Below are 22,218 nucleotides of genomic sequence, written 5' to 3'. Positions count from 1 at the left end.
CAAGGTTTATATCAAAGTAACGAGAAAAGGAATGTTTGATATTGAATTGGGTGATCCATGCTGGTATATTCTTTCACCTGAGGGAAAATTGTCATTTCATGTGACTTATAAAGGCCTTGTTCGAGAATGGGATGTTGTGAAGGAAGGGAAAATTATAACAGAACTTGTAGAAGACCTCTTTGCAGATTTTTCTTCTAAAGAAAATGTATTTTGTACTGGTCTTGATGGAGAGTCAGTGGACATTATACCGAAATTAGCTAAACCTCCAAAAAAACTGGTCCGACATTCTCTACCTAAAGAGCATTGCATGTCGACAGACTGTCCAGCGTGGTTTAAAAAACCTGTAAATTCTCATGGTCCACTTGAAAATGTCTGTACAGCATGTAAAAATTTAAGAAGATATTTGCGCCTTAGTTTGAAGAGACGAGTAGTTGGTTTAAATCCCGTTTGCCGCAAAAGAAAAATTGATCCATCTTCTACATGCCCAGTTACCTTTCTTTCACCTTCAAGTGCAAATTTAAAAAAGAGACGTCAACATTATCGCTTCCAATACATGAAAATTAAAAATGCAAAATTGAAGGAAAAAGTGAAAGATCTTACAATAACTCTTAAAGATAGCCAACATAAAGACATGAAAAGTATTGTTTCAATCATTGAAGAAAGCTTTCCGGAAGAGCTTGACAAGGTACTTAAGGGGAAAGATCCATCTACCAACATCGAGGAGCGAAAGCGTTTGCGTCAAATTTGGGATAACGATTGTAGCATGTATTTACAACGTGAAAAAGACGATTTGGAAAAAGATCAGAAGAGAAATGGTAATATTATTCAACATAAGATATGAATAATTTAAATATCTAAATTAATATCCTTGCCTTTCGCAGCTCCAGGACACACTGGTAATCGCTGGACCGTGCTTTCTTATCGAATTGGTAAGCTAAGAAAAAGAAATGACGATTCTGCCTTTAATTATGCACTTTGCAACCTATTTTTTCAATTTATATTCCTATAAATGTAGCTCTAGCCGTCGGTTGCCGTAGCAAAGCAGCGTATGAGGCACTAAAGAGTTTCAAAATATTGAACCTTCCTAGTTGGAGATCAATTCAAAGAAAAACTACTAAAAACATAGACGATCCGGGCATCAACATGGAATACTTAAAAGAGCAGAAAAGAATTTATAACACGTTTGCAAGTGAAGAGGAATCTCTAGGCTTTCTAAAGCCAAGGGGTGACGGCATTTTAATATTCGACGAAGTACGAGTAGCTGGAAATGTGTGCTGGAATAGTAAAAACCATAAATTAATGGGCGTAGCTATGCCTATTCACGAATATGCCTATTTGGACGATCTTTATAAGGAGGTGTCTGACGAGAAAAAAGTGTCTAAAGCGAATTACATGTTACAATTCTTATGGCGGGATTTGACCTCCAACTACGATGTCATTGGACCATATTTTTCTCTAGCCAATACCGCAGACACTCAAATAACCTTCAACTGCCTATTTGAAGTTATTAAAGCGTTTCAATTTGCGGGTTTCAACATTTCTGGTCTCGTATGTGATGGAGCAAGTGCAAACCTTGCGTTGATAAAATTAACAGTTGGATTAGAAGGGCAATTTAGCTACTCAGAAACGGAAAACTGTGAAGAAATTGACATTAAATTTAATCCCTGCTTTCCCAACCCTCACCGCTTGGGTCGAAATATTTACTGGATCATTTGCCCATCTCATCAGGTTAGAAATATTTATTTAATAAGTGAATGATAATGGAAACTTTGTCTCTTTTCTCCTCAAGATGAAAAGCATGATCAATGCGCTATATTCCTCTCATGATGAGCGAGCCAAAAAGTTTCAGAACTTGGGAATAGAATTTGGATGGAGTCAAATTGTTGAGCTAAAGCAGCGTGATGATCATCGCAGGAAACTGGGAGTACCCCGTCTTGTGCCCAAGTTATTGCAGAGCTATGTCGACCGAGATCCATGGACTAAGTTGAATGTGAAACCAGCAAAAATACTACAAGTATTGGCTCTTGTGGTCTTTGATTCCTTCTAATTAATATTAGTAACGGTATAAATCTAAATCTGCATTTTAGCAAATGGACGTTCTATCGGCTCTTCACGAATATGCGAATCCAGTTGAAACATCACCTCCAAAAGATCACTACGAAGTTAAAGCTACACTCGAATACCTTAAAGCCTGCAACAAATTATTCGAAACTGGGACATTGTCATCTGATAAAATAACGTCACTGGGTAGTGATGTTATGGTTAATCTCCGTTGTGGACTTAATTATTTTGAAGACTGGCTCAAGTACCTAATCGGTAAGTATGGATTTTCTCTTGTGGTTCTTGTAACAATTATACTATAATGTCAGCTTCTTCTGTATAGTGGAGGATACCGACTTCAAACCTTGGAGCATCAAACAGAAAAAGTTCATCTCATGGCAGGTGAAAACTATAGGCCTACATAATTATGTAACTCTGCCATTAAATTACCTTATATTTTAGACCTGGGCGCTACTGCGAATAATGGTGTTTGGAATGGAGGGGCTTGTAAAAGAGTATTTCGAAACACACCCTATGGGCTATTACATTTGCCCAGTTAGAATTAATGGTAGTGGGGTGGAAACACTATTCTCTCAATTCAAACAAAACTCAGGTGGAAAATTATCTAGCGTAAATTATTGCACTTCGAGAAAAAACTATCTTACCAAAGTGGACACAAGAGGTCATCATAGTGGTCGTGGCTATCGAGACGTACCATTGTATGTGAAGGACTCATTTGCAGAAAAATACAAGAGTGAAACGGCGAAATCAAGTACTACAATAGGCAGTTCTGCATTTCTTAAAGTTGACAAATGTCCAAGAACGCCAAACAAACGTGTAACCTCCCCACACCAAAAGACCACACACGATTTAAATGAACAAAATATAGTCTGGGAAGCTGCTCCAACAACACCCAAAAGATATTCGAAAACCACAAAGATTGTCAAGCTAAACTTCTGAAACATTTTATGAACATATCTTTAAAAATTTATTTGGTTTTCTTTGGTTACCCTTGATAATTTAAAGGAACTTTTTTCAATATTAAAACAATGAAAACTACCAAAATATCACATGAGTTACAATACATAATTAGAGAAATGCACAGGAACCCTTTTAATTCTTTTAGAAGCATGGCCCTCCAAATCATTTTTATGATCAGTTTTGGGATGTTTGTTTGATTTTGTAAAATCATTAACCAGAGCTTCAACACTGCTCTTTTTACTCTTAGTATTCTTTTGGTTTTCTTTGGCATGAACGGTATTTTTTGAAGTTGCACGTTTTACTGACTTTTTGTTCGGTAATTTCCTAGGCCTGGCCAACAAAACTTCAACGTCATCTCCATTTATCACTATTTTACTATCACTATTTTTAAGGTCATCTCCATTTTTCACTATTTTACTATCACTATTTTTAGGGTCATCTCCATTTATCACTATTTTACTATCACTACTTTTAAGGTCATCTCCATTTTTCACTATTTTACTATCACTATTTTTAGGGTCATCTACATTTATCACTATTTTACTATCACTATTTTTAGGGTCATCTCCATTTTTCACTATTTTACTATCACTATTTTTAGGGTCATCTCCATTTTCCACTATTTTAATATCACTATTTTTAACGTAGTTATCCTTACAGGTTTTCCCATTAAAGGTTTTGCTTTGCTTTTTAAAAGGTTTCAATTTGGATTTGTTTTTTTGGGATAAAATGTAGAGATCATCCCTAAGCCCGCTGCATCCCCTCGATGATAAATGTTTTTTTTCTTTCTCAGCTTCATCCCTGGCTGTAATAAACTCGTTCGATAAAGCATGCATAAATTTTCTTTGTAACTCTGGAAGTATTACAAGAGCTTTATCTTCCGATAAAACGTCCTTGGTGCACGATAAGAAACAGCGTTTCAAGTCCTCTTCATGGTTTTTAACATGGTTCGAGACAATTTTAAGAATGTCTTGACCATACTTTTTAAATCCTCTTTCATTTAAAACATCTCTGCATAGCTGATTAAGTTTTATAAGGAAAGGGTTGAGAGATTCCTTGGGAATGAATAGACCTCCTTTATCCCGCATGTTGATTCCAGAAAACGTCATATCCGCCTTTTCTTCTGTCGTCCGCCTTAGTTTTAATGCACAGTCCCACAGTATTTGAGCTTTCTTACGCTGTCCATCAGATAGGTGCATCTTTTTCCCAAATATAGTCCGTTTTTTATTAATTTTCCATATCTCACCCATACAGCCACCACCTATTGTGAGCAATGATCGTTCATACGCTGCCACTTCCTGTAAGAGGTTTTCATTATAATTGGCCAATAGTCCAACAATCAGATTTAGATACGTACCGAATTATTTAATTCCTTTTCCTGGGGTGCTTCATTAAAATCACATAGTTTTTGCCTTGACCAGGTAGCGAAAACCTCGTACGCGTATAAGGATAGTAAAACCAAAAAATTGTTTTGCGCCACTAATGAACGGTCACTTGTGAAATTATGGTGGGCATCGAAGAAATCAAAGTGTGTTCGAGATATCAGATGCCACTCAAATCGTGCAGCATTACTGTTCGTTCTCACGTCAATTTTTGACTTTGATGGCTTGGGTTTATGTTTTTGATAGATTTCAGAGAAAAGCTCCACTAAATGTTCTATTATTGGAGTTACTTCGCCACTATTTTTCAACGTGTTATGAATATCTATTATCTCACTTTCAAAATTTCTGGGTACAGCGACCTCAATGTTCTTTAAAATATCTTCAGTGGATATCTTTAAACTTGCCATATTAAATGTTACATTTGGTCCATCCTTTACTACAATATCTTTAAAAACGTACTCTAAGTCACTAAGCCTTGGACTAAAAATATAACCAAACCAAAATCGGGAACACTACGAGTCCGAGGCTCCGATGTAACTGAATGCACATACGACCCTACCGCGCATTGATACATTTCCGCGAGCTTCAGAGAGTGCCCGCTAGGAGGTTTATTTCAAAATTTGTGACGTCATGCAAACAAGATGCACAAGGCACTGTAAGACTGGGTCTCAGTAATAATTTTACCTGATTGTCACACTTATGGAACATATATTATAAACTTATGCTGAAATGTCAAAGCTCACAGATTAAGTACACAGACCTTTAAAATATCTTTAATTATAAAAATCGGTTTTCCTACCTGACCCTTTTAAATAGCTTGTTTTGGTAAGTTTCAGTCACTTTTAAGGTTTTTTTGTTTATGGTTTTTTTATTATTAGCCTATTTGCCTTCTGCGTGAGCCCTTCAGTATTTAATTAGATCAAGGTGCGATGTAACGCACTTTCAGGAATCTTACATTCACACTGAAATAGAATCATCCACACTTCAGGTCTTATCACTTATGAGTCCTATCAGGGGGGGGGGGTTATTATGAACTCCTGGTCCTATAAAATCCTATAATTTTACAATGGGAATCATATTTTTCATATTAAAAATTCTCTTAAAGTGTTTGTGCCCTGACTATACGGGCAACAATGACTTGAAAAAAACTAAATCACTTAGCAATTATCTAAACATATCCAGAAAGGATTGATAAGATTGAATAAAATTTCATGTGCAGAAATGTTTCCACAACCAACACCTATCGGACACCGATTTTTGGAAAATCATAATAATTCTCAATTTCACTGTGATTAAATTACAATGTTTCAACCGTGTTCAATGTATTTTTCAGCATTTTTCTTGTCTTTGGGGAGGGGGCGCCCAAACAGTGATGGGCGCTCTCATCTCCTACTCATAATTTTGAGTAATTTATGAGTATAGGAGAGGGCTTTTTTGAGCTTGTGATATTAGCAGGAGAGGAGAGGTACTAAAATTTGAAATTGGAGGTGAGTTTGAGATGAGAGGTGGTTTTTCAACCTCCACGAATAACTTTTGTGGTGAGATATTTTATTTTCAAAACTCGGAGTGATAACCTAGTGTTGAGAGCAATTGTTTTGGATCATGAGGAGAGTAGTTGGATGTGAGATATGATTTTTCGGTAGTCCATGAGTGGAGTGATAGGTGAGAGGCTGTAAAAAGGGCATTTTTTTCTTGAAGTGAGTGGATGATATAAGTTTTTGGTTTTCCATGGAATGAGTGGTTGATATGAAATAGGTTTTTTAATGTGCTATGAAATGAGTGGTTGATGAGAAGTTCTTATACTCGATGAAAGGAGTGGTTGACGAGATGTCGTTATAATTGATGATAGGAGTGCTTGGTGAGATACTGGATGAAAGGAGTGGTTGATGGGAGACATATTATGGGCAGTAGGTAAAAAATACTACAACTGAAAAATCGAAAAGAGAAACTTTGCACCGCCTGAAATTTAAATGAGTTACTTTCAAAGGCGAAACCCTACTATCTCAACCATAATAAAGGTTTATTTAATTATGTTGTGGCTGTAACGTATTTTGAGTTTGTACTTTTGTTAAATTTTGAGATAATCTTTGAAGCGACTTATGTTATTTATAGGGGTTCAAAGAATTTAAAACACGCGTTAATAAGATAAGCTTTAGTATTCTAAGAGAGCGGTAGATTACCGACTACTGGTAATGAAGCTAGATTACCGATGGACGCGCAACGCCCTAATACGATTTCATTCCAATGATTCTAAACAATTTTAAATAATATTAAGACTGAATTAGAAGATATTAATAAAAACTGCCTTTGTAGACAAAAAAGGGAAAGTGTAAAGGATAAGTATAGAAAATTAATTGCCTGAAGTACAGATATTCAAATTTTCCTTTTCGAGGAAATGATTATAAATCATCAATTATCTGAAAAAATTCTTATCCTAGTTTTTTCACCTAAATTTCGATAGCCCAAAAAATTTAAACACAGTATTTTTCTAGTAGTTCTAGAAAACAAGTCACCTTCAAGAATATTTTAAGGGATACAATGTTCTACTATATACTTTGCTTATAGAAATTCAAATACTCTGATATCTGAAAAAATGTAGCTTGATCAGATTAAAGTTTTATATTATAAAATTGGAAATATTGATATGGTATTTATATATCAGTTTAAATTTTTATATTTTAAAATTGGAAATATTACTAAGCGGAAAATAACATAGGCATTTTCATTGTGATTTCACTATTAGTGTCGAAAAAGTCTGTAGATTGTTCGTGATATCTTGAGAGCTACACAACACGTAAATTTTTAAAACTTTTAATTTACAAATAACGAAAACTTTTTCTGTCCATTTTATTCTCCTTATAGGGCCGAATTCTCAACCTAATTTTAAAGGTTTGAGAGAAAATAAAATGCAAACGTGTTCTTTTTTTAAATTATGCATATATTTCATGTTAAATTATATTTACGGAAGTAAATTAGGTGAAAAAAATTAAGATAAGAATTTTATCAAATAATTGATTTTTTATAATCATGTTTTCAAAACGGAAAATTTGAATATCTGTTACTTCAGGCAATTAATTTTCTACACTTATCTTTTACACTTTCCCGTCTTTGTCAAAAATGACATTTTTTATTAATAATGTTTGACTTCACCTCTTTTAATTTTGAGTTTCATTATTTTTTTATCTGATTAGCTTTGATTAAACTCTATTAGATGCTCACTGAGAACAAGTACTTTGCGCCTTATTTTATAGCATTGGTGCATAAACGAACACCAAATGCTCATATATAAAAACAAAAAGTACATTTCATTGAAGCTTGCTCGAGCCATGTAATATAATAAAACACCCTTTTACAATAAGATAAGTGCTAATTTGAAAATGAGATGAGCGCTAAAAATAAAATGATGTGAGATTGAAGAAATAGTTTTGAGTTCAAAACTAAGACTTCATGAGTGTTTAAATGAGATGAGTGAAAAATACCAGTTGACATTGCAGGCGCTTAAAATGAGATGATATACAAAACCCGGGATAAACTCACCGAGAGATATATCTACTAGAAAAAAAATTAAAGGAGAGGAAGAGAGGAGAGCCAAACTAAGGCTCTGATTTGAGGGCTGCCATGAAATGAGAGAAAATGTATATTACTAAAAGGAGAGGACTCAAAAATGAGTTTTCAATAACACTGACGAACAGTAGTGCGCTTGATATTTGGTTCCATTTTATAAAATAAAAGAGGTGAGCCATAGAGGAGAGGTTTCTATAGAAAAGCGCCATTTTGATCACGTGAGATGAGATGGAATTGTATTTGAATTTGATAAAATAAGGAGAGGAGAGGTTTAAAAATATTTCACCATCTTATGAGATGGGAGAGGAGAGCGGCGCTTTGGTCAATATTTGAAAAAAGGAGTGAGTGGGAGAGGGAAGAAAACTATCAAAAATGCCCATCACTGCGCCCAAATCCATGTTTAGACTGTACCCCCCTAGATTCGAAACGTTCCTACGCGCCTGCACAGAACAATGTCTAAGAAACAGCTCCGGAGCAGGTTTGGGGCGTCATCCCATACATCCTCCTTGGTCTTCATCGGAGCCCGAGCCCCCCCCCCCAACTTCAAAACACTTCCGACGCCCCTGGTCATGCAGTGGACATCAAGTCACTTAAAACATAGCTTAGCCATCTCAAACGGTGTAAGTATGCAGCGTATTCTCCGAGGGGTCGGTCATTCACGAAATTCCGTACGTTACCCGCGAAATCCAAATTAAGAAATCCGAAATCAATAACAAAATCAGAAATCCCGAAAGAAATCTAACGTATTTTTGCTCATTTCGAAATCCCATAAAAAATCAGAAATCAGTAACGAAATCACGAAATCCGTAAAGAAATCACAAAATCAATAAAGAAATCACAAAATCAATAAAGAAATCACAAAATCAATAAAGAAATCACAAAATCAGAAGCGAAATCGTAAAATCAGAAACGAAGTCAGTACGGAAATGGCGAAATCCATTACAAAATTTAAGAAATACAAAATGAAAAAAGAAAATTACAAATCAGATGAAATCACGGGAAAAATCTCAAAATCCTAGGAAATCACGGGAAATACCTCAAAATCCAACGAAATTAACTGAACTTTCGCAAAATTCGTCGAAATCACGAGAAAAATCCGAAGAAATCAAATTGGATTTCGAAATCCCGTACACTTTTTACAAAACGTCCGACCCCTCGATCGATATTCTCTCATTACCATAATGCACAGCTAACATATTAACAGGAAATTAACCTTTCTTTTTTTCGAAATGTTAATGAAGATTCTGATAATTTTTCGAAATCTAGACTATTAGATTACGAATTTTAGAGACATAGCTAGTCTTAAAGGAGTTGTACCCTTAAGTAGAATCCCATTAAAGGGATCAAGTGATTTTTTATCGATTCTTCCACTAATTATAAGACCAGTCTGCATAGTGAAACATTCAGGAAATACAGTCTTCGAAGGATTTTAAAATTCTAATTAGGTTCGGATTTTAAGGATAATTTGAAATAAGGACTTCTGACCAATCGCGTAACGCCCTGCCTGATTGTCAACAAAATTCTCGTGGCACGCTCCATGCCAATATTTATCGCGAGATTTGAATTAAATTTGCGCGCGTGAGATGTACAGCGTGCAACTGGAATTTTTTATTTGATTAGAAAATTTGTCTTGTTTTACGTGTACATTTTGGAGCGAATTTAACGGTTCAAAGTGAGCCTAAGTTTTTAAATACACATTAAAATAAATATATTTAGGTTGATTTAAATTATACAATGTGAAGGTCTGATAGTAATCGTTTTCAGCGTCGAAGTTTCCATCTTTTTGAGCACATTCTGATTTAGTGATGAACCGATACCGACATGGTATCGGTACCGGTTCATCACTACTATTAAATCAAGAAGCGATATCTAGTTTACTAGGGAGAAGGTATAAATTAGCCACATTTCTAGCTTTATCTCCAGTCCAAACGTAGGTCCGGAGTTCATCCCCGCCTCTAAATTACCACCAGCATCTCATTGGTTCTTGAAAACTCACGTCAGCGCGACGCGAATGACGAAAATTACGTATTTTCTGACTGAGGAGAGGCGAAATAGCCCGGCTTTTTTTCTTAGACATTACTGTCTTTGTAAAAATGTCAATTTTTTTGTATAAATAACGATTAAGCCAAACTTCTTTAACAATTCGTTATCTATACGTTTTTAGAAATTTAAGTCGACTACACAAACGCCTTCAAAAAAATAGCAAAAAATGGCGTCGAAAAAAAACCTCGCGAACTGACCAAAACCATGCCTATGACGTCACGCATTCGTCGTTTCCTATTGGCTACCACTTTCCTTTCCATAAAAATTTGCGGGAAAATAGAAAACCAATTCCGTGCTTGCCACCCAGAAAACGCGGCAAGTTATCTCTGCGTTTTGGGCCAGTGAAAACCAGGCTTAACGACCCTGAAATAGCAAGTTTCTGCTTACAGAGTACCACCAGAAGTTTAATTTCATACATGAACATTTGAGCTCCCCTTTTTTCGAAAAGCAGCATTCATACCCGTTTTGTGTAAAATCCAAATTTAATTTTAATTTCAAATTGCAATACATATATTAACTTGAAATTTCTGGCCTTTTGTGGGTTTGAAAAAGCGTCCTTGTTTCGCCAAGGATTGTGTATAATTGCAATTTTTTATCATACTTGTTTTTGTACAATATATATATAATCTTAGAAGCTGATGCATTCAACAAAACAATAGTGCAAACCTTAAATCCAAAATTTCATATTTAGGCTTCCTAAATTTTAGTTCACAATAAATATATTTTTAAAGATTCTAGACACGGTTGTACTGCAATATTACGCGGGTGAAATGGACACGATGTTACATCATGTATCTCCAATTAGTTACTTCGATTCATTCTCCATATTTTCGAGCATGCCCATTAAGAACGAGCGTTCACAAAAGAATCTCACCATCAAAGGACACGATGACACAGTTTGGACGTTGAACGCTTTCTCCCTGATATTAGTGTCGCTAGTGACACTTCTAGCTACCTGTAAACAAATGAAATTATGGAAAAAAAATTGCTGGACTTTTTCAAAGTGCATCTGGATATACTTTGCTGATTTATTGCAAAATCGTAAGTGAATTAGACCGATTTAATTAAATAGTTAAACCATAGCAAGAAGCAATATACAATAAGAATAATTCGCTAGATTTTGCGCCGATATCAGTTGACAAGTAAGCCCCACCCATTTCATGTGCGTCATTGCTCTGCGTTTTCCTATTGGATCCCGTGGGGATAGGTCATACAGACGCGAATAATAATATAATAATAATAATAATCTAGGCTCAGTCTATGAAGGGATTTCCACACTAAGCCTGTAGCTTGTTTACAGGTGGGTCCCTTTACAATGCATAGAGGGGTGGTGGCTAGCCCCTATGCCACAGCTAACCTACAGCGCCCTATACTGACTATTACCGTTAACCTCTGCAAGTTTTGATGGAAAGGAGAAATCGGGTTAGACCGCGGAGGAAAACTTCTTTTAACAAGCGGGGAGAGAACTTGCAAACTCTACGCATAAGGATTTGTTCCCGGATTTTCACCCGGTGCCACAGTCCGGGATCGAACCCGGTATCCTCTTGCTGCGAGGCGAAAGCGCTAACCGCTACGCCACCCCACTCCGGAATGCCGTATTCCGACTAGAAAAAACAAAACTAGAGCAAATTAAACAGAAATTTTGGCTGCCCGCGGTGCTGAAGAGGTACGACAGTTGTTTTCAATTGCCATTAACAAGTTAGTTAAAGATTTGAAACAAACTTGAAGGAGTTAAATATGTAACTCTACGTGAAAATCGTTCTACAATTATTTCTAAATCCAATCAAGTGTACTAAGGATTTCGTGAGTTCCAAAAACCAAACCAAGGCTTAACGCAAAGGTAAAAGAGATAGATGGTGAAAAACATAAAGTAAGATAAAATATTAAGCCCCACCTCCGTTTACAAATGATGAAGGGGAATTGTCAACTATCACGCGAGCACCGGACGCTTTTTTATGCCTTCTTATATAAATCACTTCTTGGTTTAACCAAGACGCGATATCTAGTTTATTAGGGAGAGGGTATAAGATGCCTAAGTTTTCGCGCGCCATAGTCCCAGTCCCCTTTTAAAATACAAGGGGGGACGTAAAAGGAGGCCGAACTATTTCGACTCTCCTCAGTCGGAGAATACGTAATTTTCGTCATTCGCGTCGCGCTGATGTGAGTTTTCAAGAACCAATGAGATGCTGGTTGTAATTTAGAGGCGGGGATCAACTCCGGACCTACGTTTGGACTGGAGATAAAGCTGGAAATGCGGCGAATTTACACCTTCTCCCTAATAAACTAGATATCACTTCTAGTTTTAACTAAAGAAAAAAATAATTGAAACTTAGGAATTCTTGATGTTGCTAAAATTACATTTAGGAAATAATTGGAGGGACGAAGTTACAAAATGTGTAGCTACACAATTGCGTGTCAAGAATTTTCGTTTGAAATATCAGTAATTTGTTTTTCAGAAACCATATAATGATGTATATTTAATGCTTTTAGCTGTAGCATCATTGGAGGAACGTGGAGTGAAGAAATGGTTGCGCGTTTCGGAACTTTGGTGCTGGCGTATGCGTGGTCGGGAAATTTAACTGGCACACTAATGACTGGCAAGTCCAAAAAAATTGACACTATCGAAGATTTGATTGCAATAGGGCTGTGCGAATAGTGGTTTTTCAAACCGAATCGAATACGAATCGAATAGTAAATCTCCTATTCGAAATCCGAATCGAGTACTCGTTCAAACGAATATTACTTATTCCTCAAAAAATCTAGTTCGAGTACTCGTTTTTTTTCAAAACGAGTACTCGACAAATCGATTACTCGGTTTAACCAGACGAATATTCGAATCAAAACGATTACTCGGTTTAACCAGACGAATATTCGAATCAAAACGATTACTCGGTTTAACCAGACGAATATTCGAATCAAAAGTTTCAGAACGATTAATCGTTTTCAAAACAGACCTAGCAGTGCTAGATTTTTCAAAACGAGTACTCAAAAATTTGATTACTCGGTTTTATTAAACGAATATTATTTTCAAAACGTTTAATCGTTTTGTAATTACACATATCATTCTACAAAATATTGCATTTCCCGCGTTGAATGAAATTTTTCCATTCTCTTGTTCCCATGTTAAGACCACGGATGTGTATTATAGAACGAGAAGAGACTCGTAGCTTCCCCTCTACAAGCTAAGACCTTATTCATCCATAAAAAGGGGTATGAATAGACCTTTTCGCAAATTTATGCGCGCATGCGCTTGTCGTGAGTCGTGGATAAAATAGCAGACGACGCCATCGGTCTATGGGGAAATAGCTGGGATTGTAGAGAACGGAGTAAATTTGAATCTAAACTGTGATAAACTAAAAATATTGGAACTTAAAGAAGTTTGTAAAAATATGGGAATTATATTTAAATCCTACTGGCGAAAACACATGCTCATTGAAGCTTTAAAAAATGATAATATCGAAAATATTTCCCTTAACAACAAGGCTTAGTGTCGGCTTCATAAATAATGTCGGTATCCAAGCAGCGCCGGGCAAAACCACGAGAGCAACCCGTCAAAAAAGAGCGCTTTCCCCGCGAGGGCCGCCGATTCCCGACCAGGGTCCGATACCCACTAACGAAATGCATGTTACATATCCCCGTCTTTGGAGTTCCAACCTTTTCGATTTATAACTCGTTCTCCTTTTCACAACAATTATGTGAAATTTAATTTCCACTGTTTTATCATCCCTCTTTACTTTATACGACTGATTCTTGCATCCTACCCACTTCCACAACACAGCATCCAGGCATAGTGCAAAGGCTTAAGAATCATATGAAAAAAAATAACTGAACAATGCTACAAAATTGAACTAACTAAAAAAACCACTGGCTTAAATGAATTTTATTACACTTTTTTTCCAAATTTCTAAGAAAAAAAATCAAGAAAATGTATCGAAAATGATCAGATTTAATGGGAAAGTTGATGCCTCTAAAGTAATGAGGAAATACGCGGAGGCTAAGACCGTAGGCTGCTATTTTATCCACGTTGTTACTAACACGCATGCGCTTCGCATTTTCCCCCACTTTTACCCTCCGACATGCGAAAAGGGCTTGACACTCTCTCCGAAACTAGACGAGCCCTTGTAAACATGAAAGATGGCCGCGAGCCACTGACGTTGAGGATTGTTAAGCCTCGGTCTTTTGTGTATCGTAGGGATGTCAAATTCCCGAAAAAAACCGGTTTTTGGTTAACCGTTTAATTTAAATGGTCGGTTTAACCGCTCCAAAAAAACTGGACAAAAAAATCGATTCGTCAGAAAATCGGTTTTTATCCGGCCGTTTATGATAGATGTTGCAAAATCCTATACTCCAACATAGACTCGAAGAAAGAATACCCAGATATGCAGGCGTCCATGATATCATGTCATGGTCGCCATTTTGGATGCCTGCATATCTGGGTGGGTAGATATCACTACTCAAAAAAAGGGAAAGTGGTAGGACTGAAGTACAGTGAGGTCGATATTGAGTGGAAAGTATAACTTCTATGGTAGACTTCGTCACCATAAGGTCACCACATTTGTCACCATAAGTTCACCACCCTAAGTTCAAGTTTGGACCATTTGTAGTGTTCACGGATGACTGCTTAAATTTAACATTAGAAACTGAACACGAAGTGCTAATTTTGGATCTTTCCTATTTACGAGGCCGCCTTCGATAGTGGGATTTTTTTTAGTAGGATAGTAGTAAAAATAGTAGTATTTTTCCTAGATCAAAAAGCTAGACCAATGACGGAGAAAATACTATGAACAGCTCTATTTGAATACTCATTGGGCATATTTCAGAAGCAACGTTTTCGTATGATTTTACTGTTTTAACAGTTTTTGATTATTTAACCTAATGTTCTCATCGAAATTTCCCAAAAGAAATTCATTTTGTACTATTAATGCGCTCAAAATAACGAAACATATGTCACCAAAGGGAACTTCCCCAGATCTTGGCCTCTCAACCAGGTGTCTATAGTCGCCCTATTGTGAAGCCACTCATAGTCTCGTCTGTCTCTACACAGAAATCAGTAAACCCCATCTCTACTGGCCTCTCAAGTAGGCCACTACTGACGCCTAGTTGAGCGGCCAGTGTAATAGTCTATGGTTCCATTCTGCTTGTTTATTCTCTACTGGCCTCTCAAGTAGGCCACTACTGACGCCTAGTTGAGCGGCCAGTGTAATAATCTATGGTTCCATTTTGTTTGTTTATTCTCTACTGGCCTCTCAAGTAGGCCACTACTGACGCCTAGTTGAGCGGCCAGTGTAATAGTCCATGGTTCCATTTTGCTTGTTTATTCTCTACTGGCCTCTCAAGTAGGCCACTACTGACGCCTAGTTGAGAGGCCAGTGTAATAGTCCATGGTTCCATTTTGTTTGTTTATTCTCTACTGGCCTCTCAAGTAGGCCACTACTGACGTCTAGTCTAGCGGCCAGTGTAATAGTCCATGGTTCCATTTTGCTTGTTTATTCTCTACTGGCCTCTCAAGTAGGCCACTACTGACGCCTAGTTGAGCGGCCAGTGTAATAGTCCATGGTTCCATTTTGTTTGTTTATTCTCTACTGGCCTCTCAAGTAGGCCACTACTGACGCCTAGTTGAGCGGCCAGTGTAATAGTCTATGGTTCCATTCTGCTTGTTTATTCTCTACTGGCCTCTCAAGTAGGCCACCACTAACGCCTAGTTGAGAGGCCAGTGTAATAGTCTATGGTTCCATTCTGCTTGTTTATTCTCTACTGGCCTCTCAAGTAGGCCACTACTGACGCCTAGTTGAGCGGCCAGTGTAATAATCTATGGTTCCATTTTGCTTGTTTCTCTCTATTGGCCTCTCAAGTAGGCCACTACTGACGCCTAGTTGAGCGGCCAGTGTAATAGTCCATGGTTTCACTTCGCTTGTTTATTCTCTACTGGCCTCTCAAGTAGGCCACTACTGACGCCTAGTTGAGAGGCCAGTGTAATAGTCCATGGTTCCATTTTGTTTGTTTATTCTCTACTGGCCTCTCAAGTAGGCCACTACTGACGTCTAGTCTAGCGGCCAGTGTAATAGTCCATGGTTCCATTTTGCTTGTTTATTCTCTACTGGCCTCTCAAGTAGGCCACTACTGACGCCTATTTTAGAGGCCAGTGTAATAGTCCATGGTTCCATTTTGTTTGTTTATTCTCTACTGGCCTCTCAAGTAGGCCACTACTGACGCCTAGTTGAGCGGCTAGTGTAATAATCTATGGTTCCATTTTGTTTGTTTATTCTCTACTGGCCTCTCAAGTAGGCCACTACTGACGCCTAGTTGAGCGGCCAGTGTAATAGTCCATGGTTCCATTTTGCTTGTTTATTCTCTACTGGCCTCTCAAGTAGGCCACTACTGACGCCTATTTTAGAGGCCAGTGCAATAGTCCATGGTTCCATTTTGTTTGTTTATTTTCTACTGGCCTCTCAAGTAGGCCACTACTGACGCCTAGTTGAGAGGCCAGTGTAATAGTCCATGGTTCCATTTTGCTTGTTTATTCTCTACTGGCCTCTCAAGTAGGCCACCACTGACGCCTAGTTCAGAGGCCAGTGTAATAGTCTATGGTTCCATTCTGCTTGTTTATTCTCCACTGGCCTCTCAAGTAGGCCACTACTGACGCCTAGTTGAGAGGCCAGTGTAATAATCTATGGTTCCATTTTGCTTGATTCTCTCTACTGGCCTCTCAAGTAGGCCACTACTGACGCCTAGTTGAGCGGCCAGAAACCTAACCTAACCATGGTTCCACTTCGCTTGTTTATTCTCTACTGGCCTCTCAAGTACGCCACTACTGACGCCAAGATGAGCGGCCAGAAACTTAACCTAACCAAACCTAACCTAACCTAACCAAACCTAACCAAACCTAACCTAACCTAACCTAACCTAACCTAACCTAACCTAACCTAACCTAATTGGAACGTTAGGACATATCTGTACTGGCCTCGCAATTAGGCCACTTAGGACACCTAGTTTAAAGGCCAATGTGATACTTCCATTTCGTTTTTAATATTTATTCACGAACGGCAAGTAGCCGACGATAAAAACATAGATAAGAGACCCATGTATTGTCCCTAGTTTAATTTTGCGTGTTCATTTTCTAATGGCCTCTCAAGTAGGCCACTACCAACGCCTACTTGAGAGGCCCGACATGAAATTTCACCCGCCTCGCCTAAACCAAACCTAACCTAACCTAACCTGGTCTAATCTCGCTTGAACCTAAGGGCATATCTGTACTAGCCTCGCAATTATGTCTCTTAGGACCCCTAGTTAAAAGGCCAATGTATTATTCCAACATTTCGTTTTACATGTTCATTCTGTACTGGCCTCGCAATTAGAACACTTAAAACGCCTTGTTAAAAGGCCAGTGCATTACCCCATTTCATTTTTCCTGTTTATTCACGAAAGGCTAAGTATGCGCCTCATTACACGGAAAAAGACAGTAATATAACAATATTTTGGAAAAGGCGGCAATTTATGGTTAGTCAGAAATAATTTGGAAAAGGCGGCAATTTATTGTTAGTCAGCAATATTTTGGAAAAGGCGGCAATTTATGGTTAGTCAGCAATATTTTGGAAAAGGCGGCAATTTATGGTTAGTCAGCAATGTTTTGGAAAAGGCGGCAATTTATGGTTAGTCGGCACAATGTAGCAATTCATACTATTTTCTCCATCATAGGTTTTGCTTTTCCATGTAGGGGGAATACTACTATTTTTACTACCATCCTACTAAAAACTTTACCACTATGGAAAACGGCCTCTAAAATAGGAATGACCCCTAATTTTAGCAAGGGGTCATCCCTAAAACACTCCAAAAATAATCATAACTTGTACTTAGGGGGTATTCATAAGGAAGGCAAAATCAGGAATGTTTTAAGAGGGATGAGCAGTTTGAGCATTTTCACATGCATTCCGACGCGCCTGTGGCAGAGGCTTATCATTTAACGGGAGTCTAAAACGCGCACGCCCTCTAGCTTCTTTTCCCCCTTCCAAGGACAAATTTAAGTCCTATTCCGAGTATTCATCCCCCATTTAGTTGCGTCCCACCGGACCTAAGCCGTTCCACAGTTAGCGCCCGCCTATCTCTCTTAGATTTCCCATCATCCTTAATTTGTCCTTGAATGGTACTAAAAACTAGTAATCCGGTAGACGGTCCTAGTGGGCATGACGCGCTCATAACGCTTACACAATTTCCCTCTCCCTTTTAAGTTCTAATCCCTCTTAAAACATGTAATATCCCTGATAGAAGTTACATTTTGGACTCAAAATCGCCCCATCCCAGAGCAGTCCCTTTTTGCAACGCGCCCTGTATGTACATAAAAGTCTTAGAAACGAATCTAGAACCATTTGGTTTTTATTACTCTCTCTCCCTCCCTTCCCCGTTCAAGTTACTCAAATAGAAAACTTGGGAAAACGTTTAGTTCATTAGTTTAGAAACGGAGGGTCAAGCTTGCACTCTTATAAAAACAAGAAGAGAATTCAACTAAAAGGATCGACTTTAAAAGCAGAGTTACATCTGCCCCCGCTCTGACTTAATAGACTAACTCAAATAAACTCGAGCGCCAATTCTAAATACATACGCCTTCCATAATCGGATATACTCAACAAAATAGACAAAGCTAAACAGTTAACTCCTAAAGTCTATTAGGAGTTTTGCGGAAATCGCGCGTCAAGAAGCGATATCTAGTTTATTAGGGAGAAGGTATAAGATGCCCAAGTATTGGCGCGCGCCATAGTCAAAGTTCCCCTTTCAAAATACAAGGGGGGACGTAAAAAACCCGGGCTATTTCGCTACACTCTCCTAAGAGTCGGAAAATAGAAGTAATTTTGGTACTCATTGGCGTCGCCACGCTGACGTGAGTTTTCAAGAACCAATGAGATGCTGCTGGTTGTAATTTAGAGGCGGCCGGGATTAACTCCGTCCGGACAGGCTACGTTTGTTTGGACTGGAGATAAAGAGCTAGAAATGTGGAGGTGAATTTAAAACCTTCTACCTAATAAACTAGATATCGCTTCTTGGCGCGTAAACAAGTAATATTCTCAAAGAGATACAATATATGCTTGAAGCGTAAATAGAGTTGAAACCTTAACACCAGGCGACCAGTCTAACTAGACACCTCCGTATGCAGGGAATAACGTGTACCAGATTTACAGCCGCTAATAAAAAAATTAAACGGGTGGTCAATTGAAGAACCCAAATGAAGCAAAGCCATTGAGTGGTCACTATCCGGACTTCCAAGGAATGACCGTCTTCGTATTCTTAACCCATTGTTTAACTAGAGCTACATTATCCCTTAATTTATGTTGGTATCTTTGACGGAAAAGTAAGGTTATCACGACTCAACTTTCACCTGAAAATCCAGTACATTACTATCCTTGCATAACACCATGGATATGTATAAACACTAACCTATAATGGATTCCCAACTAGACCCAAAAACTGGCCACCAAATACGCGTTACACACGCGGATGTGAGGTGGCTGTGAATCAAAGCGGAAATAGCTAGGTCAAGTTGGGAATAGACCCAACCAACAAATAAACAAGTTGGGTTGGTCTCGTCTCCATCTAAGGGATAGGATCACGTGACTAACAAAGTCAGTTGATTGTAGTACAGTACCATCTGTAAGTTGGTACTTTCACTTTTTTAAACACCAGTTGATAACATTGGCTCTTTGGATGACTTGGGACACACAGACTTACTGCGACGGCGGTCAGTATCGCGACATCTTCGGTACCAAGTGCTTCAATCTTCTTGATGGTTATGACGTTATCCGTTGTTGGAGCACCAGTAGAGGACATTCGTTTTATAGTGGCTATCTAATGGTTATTGTAAGTTTCACTCCGTTTCGAATATTTTCTTCCTCTCTCTTTCAGGTTGAATGAGTAACATTTGAACGCGTTTAAATTTAAATAGGGACCGTAGTCGTACAGTTAACAACGTTATGAGAGACGCATTCGGTTGCGGCATTGTCAATCACATTTGCCAAGAAGAACTTGAGGGAGCAGCACCACCTCCAACCGAGTTTGAAATGGAACCCATACCGATGCCTCTACCGCGCAAACTAACCAATCCACATATTCATTCTAATTAATATGATGAAATCAAAATATTTTAAATTAAATACTTTTGTAATTAAAACCCTTGCAAAAATTAAGAGTCAAATTCTGCTCAATGGTGGTAAAAAACACGAATAATCTATTGAGTAGATGTTTTCTAGTTTTGAGAAGGAAAAAAAATTAAATGTTTTACGAATCACAACATGATGTATATTTTTAACCAATTAAAAAATGTGTTATCTATATCGTGTTGAAAAGTTTCGTCAGAGTATGTACAGAGCGAGTACAGTACACTGACACCAACTCATGCTGGTTTGAAAACAAAAAATTATTGTAGTACGAAAAATATTTTACCACCATGCACTATTAGATTGGCGGGCCGATATTTCCATACTCGTTCTATAAGCACTCTGAATTTTTATAAATTTAAAAGCATTTATTTCAAACATACGTGTAATTATTTCAGTCTTTTCTCTTTGTCATCGAGGCCAAGAAGTCGCCGAAAGTTAAATATAATTATTATAATAAAAGTAAATTATTTTTGAGTTCAGCTTCGTTGACGACACAAAGATGAACACCATGGGAAATGCTGACACCGTTCCTACTATGTCCGAAATGCCACAATCGCCAGATTCTGTACTAGAAACCACCACAGAAATAGATAGATTCTAGCTTCCAATGGGCTGGATTACAGGAGAACGCCACTACAGCATCCGCAACTTCAACACTAAGCAAGAAATACAAATTCGATCCTACAAAGAGTGTTTACGCTCCTAAAACCGTTCCAGCACCAAAAACCGTTCCAAAGCCAAAAGTAAATGAAACTACGTCATCTACCAAAGTAGCCAAACCACGACCAGCAGTTGGAGCGTCCCAAGCTAAACCGACTACTACCAAAACGGGTCTAGTCCAGAAAACTACTGGTGCTTCAGGTGCTAAATCAGTACCTACCACGAATCGCGGCGTTCCAGCTAAAACCACGATTAAAAGTGTTTCATCAAAGATAGACACTGGCCTTAAGAAAAACAAACAATAATAATAATAAAGGATATAAGTAAAGATTGTGGTATTTTAGTTTACCTTTTTTGAATTCATATTCTTTTCATAGAAATATAATGATTTGCTTGGATTTCTTACAATTTTCGTTTAATATATATTGTAGTTCCGAATAAAATTAAAGTACTTTTCGTGAATATTGTTTACTTTTATCAATTTTAACATTACGTATACTCAGCTGGATTACCATAAAATTCCCCATTAATTGTTTTTTCTAGTAATTTTATAGGAACTATTTAAAATACATCACGTTCGAAATGCAAATTTGAAATTTAGCCCTAGAAACTATTGGAAATATCAGGGGTGTCTTAAACTAAAAGAATGACACAGAGCGTAGCTCTTATTTATACCGCGTCTACATTTATTGTGCAGCAACCGAGAGAGATTATAATACAATACTAAAACAAAACTAAAATGTGAGAGAACACATTGCAAAACAATACAGAAGAGTAGAGAAGGGATTGCCATCTAGTGGTGGATAAAGTTGTAATTCTACACCCTCTCTCAACGTTTATACATACACCATGCTATTATCCCTTTGCTAGCAGTGAAGTATAGAGTCCCATCAGAGATGATAGTTCTTGAGTTTTCACTTTTTCAAGCGGTTTTGTCAGCAGATCAGCTAACATTGCTTCAGTTGGGCAGTATGCGAACTGAATCACGCTTTGTAAATCCTTGATGAAATGATGTCGTGTATCAATATGTTTGGTGCGCTGGGTTATGCCTTCATTTTTCACAGCTTTGGTTGTCTTCATAAATCCTGATATCCACTTCCTTTACGCTTAGATCCTTTAATAGTTTCTGAAGCCAAAGTGCTTCACGACATGCCTCTGCAAGCGCCACATACTCAGCCTCGGTTGACGAAAGTGCAACCAGGGTCTGTTTGCGACTTGCCCAGCTTATTGATCCGCCTAACCATTGAAATATGAATCCACTATTGGATTTTCGGTCAGTTGTATCGCTGGCCCAATTGGCATCCGCATATCCAATGAGAACTCCCCAATCCGCGTTGGTGGTTCCGAGTTTAAGCTTCATGTTTTGTGTTCCTTTCAAATATCGAAGAACGCGCTTTACTGCG

The 22,218-nt window shown here is 37.8% G+C and overlaps 3 protein-coding genes and 1 long non-coding RNA gene across 6 annotated transcripts; 2 read left to right on the top strand and 2 right to left on the bottom strand.

Annotated features, from left to right (window-relative positions):
* The first annotated feature begins 1,299 nt into the window (after window positions 1-1,299).
* Window positions 1,300-4,414, top strand: LOC149668079 (uncharacterized). Of its 2 annotated transcripts, XM_089840975.1 has the most exons (6): window positions 1,300-1,728; window positions 1,790-2,014; window positions 2,088-2,316; window positions 2,384-2,442; window positions 2,503-2,812; window positions 4,276-4,414. In XM_089840975.1, the coding sequence occupies exons 1-6, from the start codon at window positions 1,300-1,302 to the stop codon at window positions 4,296-4,298; spliced, it is 1,275 nt and encodes a 424-aa protein (XP_089697101.1). In that variant the 3' UTR covers window positions 4,299-4,414. The 2 variants fall into 2 exon arrangements, with proteins under 2 accessions (XP_089697101.1, XP_089697100.1); XM_089840974.1 differs by lacking the exon at window positions 4,276-4,414 and having other exon boundaries at window positions 2,503-3,107.
* LOC149668078 (uncharacterized) lies at window positions 2,974-4,810 on the bottom strand. The gene is made up of 2 exons (XM_089840973.1): window positions 4,379-4,810; window positions 2,974-4,319 (listed from the first exon to the last, which is right to left on the bottom strand). The coding sequence occupies exons 1-2, from the start codon at window positions 4,808-4,810 to the stop codon at window positions 3,117-3,119; spliced, it is 1,635 nt and encodes a 544-aa protein (XP_089697099.1). The 3' UTR covers window positions 2,974-3,116.
* A 5,896-nt stretch (window positions 4,811-10,706) lies between these two features.
* LOC149668077 (uncharacterized) lies at window positions 10,707-12,800 on the top strand. The gene is made up of 2 exons (XM_089840971.1): window positions 10,707-11,051; window positions 12,501-12,800. Exons 1-2 carry the CDS (start codon window positions 10,781-10,783, stop codon window positions 12,587-12,589), a joined length of 360 nt encoding a protein of 119 aa, XP_089697097.1. The 5' UTR covers window positions 10,707-10,780; the 3' UTR covers window positions 12,590-12,800.
* A 5,010-nt stretch (window positions 12,801-17,810) lies between these two features.
* LOC149668076 (uncharacterized) lies at window positions 17,811-21,878 on the bottom strand. Of its 2 annotated transcripts, XR_016367932.1 has the most exons (4): window positions 21,165-21,878; window positions 21,036-21,099; window positions 20,536-20,811; window positions 17,811-20,111 (listed from the first exon to the last, which is right to left on the bottom strand). It is a non-coding gene; the product is annotated as an uncharacterized LOC149668076 (long non-coding RNA). The 2 variants fall into 2 exon arrangements; XR_016367931.1 differs by lacking the exon at window positions 17,811-20,111 and having other exon boundaries at window positions 20,500-20,811.
* Window positions 21,879-22,218: the final 340 nt, after the last annotated feature.

Source organism: Phalangium opilio, unplaced genomic scaffold, assembly GCF_054372755.1.
Source record: "Phalangium opilio isolate 3A_F unplaced genomic scaffold, DU_Popi_V2 ptg000056l_1, whole genome shotgun sequence".
Classification (NCBI taxonomy): Eukaryota; Metazoa; Arthropoda; class Arachnida; order Opiliones; family Phalangiidae; genus Phalangium; species Phalangium opilio.
The sequence above is the reverse complement of the archived record's forward strand: the minus strand, read 5'-3'. Positions and strand labels throughout refer to the sequence as shown.